General features: G+C 62.8%; 1 protein-coding gene across 1 annotated transcript; it reads left to right on the top strand.

Moving 5' to 3' along the window:
• LOC132242349 (pepsin A-5-like) lies at positions 1 to 8332 on the top strand. Its single transcript, XM_059711251.1, has 9 exons — positions 1 to 302; positions 1597 to 1747; positions 2509 to 2626; positions 2724 to 2842; positions 3718 to 3917; positions 5326 to 5442; positions 6557 to 6701; positions 6789 to 6887; positions 8073 to 8332. The coding sequence occupies exons 1-9, from the start codon at positions 250 to 252 to the stop codon at positions 8220 to 8222; spliced, it is 1152 nt and encodes a 383-aa protein (XP_059567234.1). The 5' UTR covers positions 1 to 249; the 3' UTR covers positions 8223 to 8332.
• The last annotated feature ends 960 nt before the right edge of the window (positions 8333 to 9292 follow it).

Raw genomic sequence — 9292 nt, 5'->3', positions numbered from 1 at the left:
CATGCCCCAAGGAGGAGATGACGATAGAGATCTCTGTATTCCGAATTTTTCTAAGTCCTTCCCCTCTCCCCCGATCCGGAAGCTGATGGGAATAAAGATCTTATCGGGAGGTTAGTTTTTTATCGGGGCCATCAGCAGCCCTCCCAGGGGATCGGGCGCAGGTCAGAGCGTATATATGGGCAGCGCTGGCCCCTCGCCGCACCCTCCACACCGAGCCTTCCGGAGGACGTGACGCGGGGAGAACGCACGATGAGGTGGATCGGGTTCCTCAGCCTGGTGGCCCTGTCCGAGTGCCTGGTGACGTGAGTATGGGGACACCTGTCCCGGCCTCGCTCTCACTGTCCCCTGATCCTTCCACCGCCCAGGGGTGGAGAAGGGAATGCAATCATTCCCTGTCGTCAGGTCCGCATCTCCAATTAGTTTTTATTTTTATTTTTATAAATCCTCACACAAGGATATTTTCCCATTGATTTTTAGGGAGAATGGAAGGGAGAGGGAAAGACAGGGAGAAACATCGATGTGAGAGAAAGACATCGATGGGCTGCCTCCTGCACAAGCCCCCACCAGGGCCTGGGCCGGGGAGGAGCCTGCAACCGAGGTCCGTGCCCTTGACCGGAATCGAACCCGGGGCCCTTCGGTCCGCAGGCGGACGCTCTGTCCACTGAGCCACACTGGCCAGGGCCACGTCTCCATGTACTGATGAGTAGCTTGCCACGTGCACTGTGGGGCCGGGGTCCTGGGGCAGGTCTGGGGGTTCCACAGCGCCAGGCTGCCCCTGTGAGGATGGTGCCCCCAGGATTGCTCAGGGCACCCCCTGGGCGGCTGTAAGGCTGGTCCTGTCGGGGGACAGCATTTCCCTCCCATTTGCTGCTCGGTCTCCTCCCTGCTCTCCCTCATCTCTGTGGGCCCGTGTCTCCACCTCTGTGTCTCTCTCCTGTCTCTCCGTCTCTTCCGATGTCTCTGTAGGTGCAGAACGCCGTGGGTTTTCCCCTCTGTTTTGGTTCTTGCCTGCTCCTCTGTCCTCTGGATGTCTTCCCCATCTCCTGCTTCCGGCCGCCTCCAGCCTCCCCTCCGCTTGACCCTGGAGAAGGGCCGGGAGGGACCCTCCGGGGCCCGGTTTTGCCTTAAGGAGCAGGTGGCCGCAGCCAGGTCACGCACCCCCTGCCTTTCAGGTTCCTCCAGTAACAGGAGGGATCCCGCTCCGCTCCCGCCAGGGTGTCCTGGAGAGGGAGCCGGTGAGATGACAATGCGACAGCACGGGCTCCGGGTCCGGGTCCCTCCGTCAGGGGCCTTCGGTCCATCCTCGCCCTCAAACCCCAAACCCGCCATGGGAGGCCTGCTGTCACCCCACTTCTTTACGATGGGGAAACGGAGGCTCCGCACGGGCCTGTGGCCTCCCTGAGGCTGCAACCCGCCCTGTGCTCAGACCTGGGCCCATGGTCCGGCCTTTCCCTGCGTTGGTTGGGCGCCCGCCCTCATCAGATGGCCTGTGAAATCCTCAGAAAAGACGGTGCGGCTCCACCGCCAGGCGCGGCGGCCACATGGAACGGCGGGTGGGGAGCTGCTGTCTTACTTCTTGTCTTTTCCCGCTGGAAGCGTCCCTCTGACGAAGATCAAGTCCATGCGGGAGAGCCTGCGGGAGAGGGACCTGCTGAGAGACCACCTCCAGCGGCACGCCTACAGCCAGGCCAACAAGCTCCTGCGCCAGCCGCGCGTCACCGTCCAGCCCATGAGGAACTACCTGGACGTGAGTGTGGGGGCGCAGTGCACAGCCTTCCCTAGTGCTGGCCGAGCACTGGGGTCCACCCGGGGTGGCAGCCAGGACGTGGGGGCGGGGCTCCTGCAGGCAGCAAAGGGGAGAAGGCACTCGCACCCTCAGCTCTTGGTCTGTGATGACTGGGTCCAGCAATCACCAGGCGGCAGGCTGACTCCATCTCGGTGCCCAGGATCCGGCGCCCAGGATCCGGCGCTGGGCACCTGCAAACCAGGTGCTGGTTGGACACATTCTGCTCCTTCTGAACAAAACCGCTGCCTTAACGGGGACGCCCCAGGCCGAGGGCGCTCAGCCTCCACAGCCCCGAGAATGACCCCAGCAGAGTGCCTGAGCCCCTCCAGCATGGGAGGCTATTAACACCAACAGTGTGGTTATGGCTCTGGATCACAGGGCGTCTGGCCTGTTCTGCAAGAAGATAAACGCCAGTTAAAGGGCCGCCTGTGTGATAGTGACACAGCCGGCGCTGAGTTGGGAGTCAGGGTCCGGGGTGACCTCGGAGGGCTTCCCGGAGGAGGGAGCACTCTAACGGGGCCGTGAAGGCTGTGGATTCACAGAGCTACAGGGGAAAATGGGAAACTTTTCCAATGAAGGCACTGCCTGAGCCGCGGCCATGGAGGTGGGGTGGTGGGAAAGCGATTCCAGCAGACCCGGGACGCCCTGGTCAAGGCCGGCACCTGGGGACCAGGCGTGACACGGGAACCTGGCCTGGCATAAGCCCCCGCCCCCGCCGGCAGATGTACTACGTTGGCACCATCAGCATTGGAACGCCCCCTCAGGAGTTCAAGGTCGTCTTTGACACGGGCTCAGCGGACTTGTGGGTGCCCTCCATCTACTGCTCCAGTCCCGCCTGTGGTGAGTGCCTGGGCCCTGTTGCGGCTCCCGCCCCTGCTCCCACCCCCCTTACCCCATGAGCTCTGGCAGCTGACTGACCCCTGCACTCCGTCTGCAGTGACACACAAAACCTTCAACCCTCGGAGGTCGTCCACCTTCCAGAGCACGGACCGGCCCATCTGGCTGCTGTACGGGTCCGCCAGCATGACCGGGCTGCTCGGCTACGACGACGTGCGGGTGAGTGGGGGCGGGGCCTGGCGACCTCTGCCCACTGCTTACGGGGCCAAACCTCAAGTGCCGCAGCAGCTGGCCGTCTGCCTCGGGGAGACAGTGCCCGGCTGACAGCTCCCCGAGTAGCCAACCCAGCGAGCGGGTCATGGCACGGGAGACGGGCATTTGCAGCTCTTGCCCCATGGTGAGCTGAAGGCTGATTTTGCTGGGAGCAGGGAGAGGTGAGGGCAAACCCATTTTTATTTATTTTTAAAAATATATATTTTTATTAATTTCAGAGAGGAAGGGAGAAGGAGAGAGAGATAGAAACATCCATGAGGAGAGAAAATCATGGATCAGCTGCCTCCTGCACACCCCTATGGATCGAGCCCACAACCCATGCATGTGCCCTTGACCGGAATTGAACACGGGACCCTTCCGTCCACAGGCCGGCGCTCTAGTCACTGAGCAAAGCGGCCAGGGCTCCATACAGTCTTTTCACAAGAACTCGGCGGCCCTGTGTACACCTGGGGTGCAGAATCCACAGTGAATCGCAGGGAATTCACTGGGTTTCTGCCACCAGATCCCGGAACGCCAAACACAAGACGACCCCGCTCTCTGCTCATGGGCCTGCGGGGGAACCGCCTGGCCCACTCTGCCCCCGGCGCCCCAGCCGTACAGAGGGATGAGGGTATTTCACCACCTGGGGTGGTGCCAGCAGGAGGGCGGGTGTCAGGGGGACTCCTCGGCAATGCACAGTGGGTGCTGCTCGGGCACCTCCAGGCGCAGCCACACCTCAGCTGATCCCTGGGGTGCTGGTGGCATCGCCCCACCCACCTGCCCCCGGCCCAGCCCCAGCTCCGCGTCCCAAACCTTCCCATGAGGCCACCCTCTCCCCCCAGGTCGGGGACCTTGTCTGCAAATCCCAGGCATTCGGCCTGAGCAGGACGGAGTCCAGCATGTCCTTGGAGTTCGCGGCCTTCGACGGCATCCTGGGCCTGGCCTACCCCACCATCGCCCTCAAGGACACCACCCCGGTCTTCGACAGCCTGTGGAAGCAAGGCCTCGTGCCTGAGAACCTCTTCGCCTTCTACCTGAGCAGGTCAGCCTCCTCCTCCCTGAGCAGGTCAGCCTCCTCCTCCCTGAGCAGGTCAGCCTCCTCCTCCCTGAGCAGGTCAGCCTCCTCCCACCTGAGCAGGTCAGCCTCCTCCTCCCTGAGCAGGTCAGCCTCCTCCTCCCTGAGCAGGTCAGCCTCCTCCCACCTGAGCAGGTCAGCCTCCTCCCTGAGCAGGTCAGCCTCCTCCTCCCTGAGCAGGTCAGCCTCCTCCTCCCTGAGCAGGTCAGCCTCCTCCTCCCTGAGCAGGTCAGCCTCCTCCTCCCTGAGCAGGTCAGCCTCCTCCCACCTGAGCAGGTCAGCCTCCTCCTCCCTGAGCAGGTCAGCCTCCTCCTCCCTGAGCAGGTCAGCCTCCTCCCACCTGAGCAGGTCAGCCTCCTCCCTGAGCAGGTTAGCCTCCTCCTACCTGAGCAGGTCAGCCTCCTCCTCCCTGAGCAGGTCAGCCTCCTCCCACCTGAGCAGGTCAGCCTCCTCCCTGAGCAGGTCAGCCTCCTCCCACCTGAGCAGGTCAGCCTCCTCCCACCTGAGCAGGTCAGCCTCCTCCCTGAGCAGGTTAGCCTCCTCCCACCTGAGCAGGTCAGCCTCCTCCCTGAGCAGGTCAGCCTCCTCCCACCTGAGCAGGTCAGCCTCCTCCCACCTGAGCAGGTCAGCCTCCTCCCTGAGCAGGTCAGCCTCCTCCCACCTGAGCAGGTCAGCCTCCTCCCTGAGCAGGTCAGCCTCCTCCTCCCTGAGCAGGTCAGCCTCCTCCCACCTGAGCAGGTCAGCCTCCTCCCACCTGAGCAGGTCAGCCTCCTCCCTGAGCAGGTCAGCCTCCTCCCACCTGAGCAGGTCAGCCTCCTCCCACCTGAGCAGGTCAGCCTGGCTGGGCAGGCCCTTTGCCCGGAAGCCTTCAGTCACCTGAGAAATGGTAGACGACCTGGCCTCCCCTCTTTCCTGAGGGGCAGCCTAGTCGGGGGGTCAGCAACTAGTAGACCTCGGCCAATGTGGCCCGCCACCTGCTTTTATAAATAAAGTTTTATTGGAACACAGCCCTGCTCCTTCGGTCACATCCTGTCTGCAGCTGCTTCTGTGCTACAATGGCAGCATGAGCACTTGGCATAGAGGTCGCGTGGCCGGCGAAGCCCAACATGCTGACAATCTAGCCCAAGCCCAGCCAGAATCTCAAGCTCACAGCTGGGCTGCGCTCCTCAGTAGCCAGGGGACTGACCTTGGCCCGAGCTCGGTGCCCCTGCCCCAGGTCCCTTCTGAACAGTGGGGGTCACGGCAGTGCCTGCTCCGCGGGGGCCCTGTGCTGTGTGGCTAAGTGGCCGCTGGCCAGTGCCACCCTCGGTCACTGAGCTGGAGAGGCGCCACCCACCGTCCTCCCCTCACAAGAACCCCCTCCATCCGCCCCCAGCAACAAGGAGAAGGGCAGCGTGGTGATGTTTGGCGGCGTGGATCACTCCTACTACCGGGGCGAGCTCCAGTGGGTGCCGGTGAGCATGCAGGGCTTCTGGCAGGTCACTGTGGACAGGTAAGCACCCCCCACCCCCCGCTGAGGGCCACGCCAGTGGCAGCCGCACCTGCAGGCACAGTGCCCACGCACACACTCGGACAGACACAGGCACGCACCCCACCACGGGTTCATAACCGCCCTGACCGGGGTCCTGACCAGGGAACCGGGATTGGGCCTGCGTCTCCAACACCATGAGCGGGGACTGGGGTGGCTGAGACCAGGGGCGATCACTGAGGGGGCCCCGTGATACTGTCAGACAGAGGCCTAAACTGTGCTCCAGAGCCCACGTCCCGCGCCCTGGGCCGGCCCAGGCGTCCACCGTCCAGGGGCCGGGGGGGGGGGGGCGGCGCGAGGCAGGGGGGGAACAACACACTCCCTGCCTCCTCTCCGAGCCTCTGCTCCCGGGAACCTCCGTCTTTACCGTGTGGCTTTCATCACTGGCCGGACAGCAGGTCCGTGTCTCCAGTTGACCCTCCTTCCTTCACGTGCCCTGCCATTCCCTCGGCAAACACAGTGGAGCATGCGCTGGGCGCTGGGCACAGGCACTGGAGGGGGCACGCAGGGCACAGCTTGCTCTCCCGACTAGCAGGGCAGACACGTGAGCTTATGATTTATCACCCAAATCAGGACACTTCGAGATGGGAAGGGAATACAGCCCATGATTACGGGGGCCACTGGGGCTGTCCCCAGCCAGCCCTACGGTCCCTCCGTAGGGCTGAGGGCGTGAGGGACGGGCGTGAGGGACGGTGTCACAGCCATCGGGAGTCCCCAGCCCGTGCGTGTTGGACACCAGGAGGGTTTGCCGGTCCAGTCTGGGGAGGAGAGGGGCCTGATCTCATCTCGGGGGACACTTCCCTGGAAAAGTAGCGACTGATCCGGACCCTGGAGGACAGGAGGAATCAGCCAGACAAAGGGGACAGGGTGGGTCCAGGAAGGGTGATGGCACGTGCCAAGGCCCTGAGGCACCGAGAGCACAATGCATTCAAGACCTGCGAGGAAGTCCGTCCAGGAAGGTCGGTGTGGCCGACACAGGGAGACAGGACGGCAGGAGCTGCAGGCTGTTCTGCAGGCAGCTGGGAGGGCCGCGGGGGGAGAGGCCACGGGTGACCCTGGTGCCTGCTTTGTCCCTCAGCATCTCCATGAACGGGATGGTCGTGGCCTGTCCCGACGGCTGCCAGGCCGTCATGGATACCGGGACCTCGCTGGTGATTGGCCCACTCTCCCCCGTCCTCAACATTCTGAAGAGCATCCACACCTGGACCACCAGCACCGGCGAGGTGAGGGGTCACGCCCCGGGGTCACCCTGGGCTCCCCACACACAGAAGGACCCGCAGGGCCAACCCCCCTCCCTCTCTCTCACACAGTACGTCGTCAGCTGCGATGACGTCCAGAGCCTGCCTGACATCGTCTTCACCATAAACAACGTCACATACCCAGTGCCAGCCAGCGCCTACATCCGGAGGGTGAGGGGCTGCCCTGGGGGCTGGTTCTCAGATCTGGGGCTGGAGGGACCTGTGTGGCCGTGGCTCAGAGCGGCCCCCTGGAGGCCAGGCCGTGCCATTGCCGATGCTGCCCAGCAGCCCTGGCTGGGAGGGCGCCTCCCACAAGCCTCTTTTTTTAGAAAAATATATTTTATTGATTTTTTACAGAGAGGAAGGGATAGGGATAGAGAGTTGGAAACATCAATGAGAGAGAAACATTGATCAGCTGCCTCCTGCACACCCCCTACCAGGGATGTGCCTGGAACCAAGGTGCATGCCCTTGACCGGAATCGAACATGGGACCCCTCATCTGCAGGCTGACGCTCTATCCACTGAGCCAAGCTGGTCAGGGCAGCACAAGCCTCTTGATAGCAGAGTATCTGGGCATCCATCAGCCACGGAAAAATGCAGAGCGGCCGCCCGTGCCAGCTCAGCGCTGGTGCCGGGGCCAGGGGAGCTCGCTAATGGCCTCGCCCTCAGGCAGCGTCAGGTCAACCAGGGCGCTCTGACCGCTGGGCTGGAACGTAGGCGGTAACCCCAGAGACAGGCAAAGAGGAGGGACCCTAGGCCTGGCTGGGGACAGCCCCAGTGGCCCCCCGTAATCATGGGCTGTATTCCCTTCCCATCTCGAAGTGTCCTGATTTGGGTGATAAATCATAAGGTCACCCTAGCCCTGGGGTGCAAACGCCCCCTGCTAGGCCCCAATTCCCTGGCTGTGAAATGGGGTACCCAGCTCCCCCTTTGCAGGGCGGTTAGACGCTGACATGAATAAAGCTGCCCAGTGACCGGGCTGGAGAAATGCCGGTCCCCACGGCGTGCCCAGAGGGCGTGGGGCAGCCACGGAGAGAGCAACTGGAAGCCTCTCACCAGTGGTTCTCAACCTTCTGGCCCCCTAAATACAGCTCCTCATGTGGTGACCCAACCATAAAATTATTTCCGTTGCTACTTCATCACTGTCACGTTGCTACTGTGATGAACCGTCATGTAAATATCTGATATGCAGGATGGTCTTAGGCGACCCCTGTGAAAGGGTCGTTCGACTGCCAAAGGGGTCGCGACCCACAGGTTGAGAACCGCTGCTCTAAGCCCTGGAGGCACCCGGGAGCTGTGCCATGGGGTGGCGGGCGGCGAGGGCGCGGCTGAGGGCTGCACGTCCTTCCCCTCCAGGAGCAGACCGGCATCTGCTTCAGCAACTTGGACATCGACACCTCAGGCAGCTCCAGCCTCTGGATCCTGGGGGATGTGTTCCTGCGACTCTATTTCACCGTCTTCGATCGCGCCAACAATAGGATCGGCTTGGCCCCTGTGGTGGCGTAGACCTGGGCGCTGCTCCAGGAGGCCGCCGGGGCCACCCCAGGACTCGCACACACTCCCTGTGTCCCCGCCCAGGGGACCCGGTTACAGCTGTGTCTGGGGCTTTGCCGAGCCCTATTCTCAAAGGATTGAGCCTCGTCCTCGTCCGGCGCACTCAGAGGTCACTGGTTTGATTCCTGGTCAGGGCACATGCCCCGGGGGTTGCAGGCTCGGTCCCCAGGAGGGGCATGCAATAGGCAGTCCATCGATGTCTCACTCTCATCGATGTTTCTCTCTCTCCCCCTCTAAAAAGTCATAAAAACATTGATTTTTTTTAACATATTGATTTTTAATAAACGGTCTCGTTTCAATGGCGCTAATACGAGTGGTGCCTCTGCTTGGGCCTGGGAAGTGCGTCAGTCAGGCAGGGCTCTGGAATCCAGTCCGGACCACCAGGGCGGGAACCACCTCCAGCCGGCTTAGTCGGAAAGGACGCTCCCTGGAAGGACCCCGGGCCCAGGATGCGGAACCACAGCAGGTCCGCGGAGCTCGGGGGCTGCGCCCAAGAAATCCACACCCACCAGCTCCCTCTCCCCCCCACCCCCGGCCTCTGTCCCTTCCGTCGTCTCTGCTGCTCTTCTCCTGCCAGCGTTCTCTCGGCAGCCTCCTCCAGGGGAAGGGCCTGCCACCCCTGCCCCAGCCCTTGACACCCTTAAGGCTTGGAAATGAGCAGAGCATCAGGGAGGGGTCTGATTGGTCCACCGCCCGCCAAGTGTCCAGCCCTGGACCAATCATGTGGCCAGGGCATGGGGCGCTGTGATGGGCTCCACTTGGCCACCCGGCCCCCGCGCTGTGGATGGTGATTGACAGTTTCCTCCAGAACCGCCGGCTGCAGCTGGGTAGAGGCGGCCCCAGAAGTGAGAGATGCTGGAGGACCCAGCGGTCGCCAACCTCTCGGACCTCACGGACCAGCTGCGCTCCGCGGACCACCGGTTGGCGACCGCTGCTGTGGGTGATAGAAGAATTTGTGGCTGCCCCACCGCCTCCGCCACCCCTCGCAGTCGTGTTTGCGAACATTGGATGCTGAGAGGTCA

The sequence above is a fragment of the Myotis daubentonii genome, chromosome 9 (genome assembly GCF_963259705.1).
Source record: "Myotis daubentonii chromosome 9, mMyoDau2.1, whole genome shotgun sequence".
Lineage (NCBI taxonomy): Eukaryota > Metazoa > Chordata > Mammalia > Chiroptera > Vespertilionidae > Myotis > Myotis daubentonii.
Note: the sequence above shows the minus strand (reverse complement) of the source record. Positions and strands in the feature narration are given on the sequence as shown.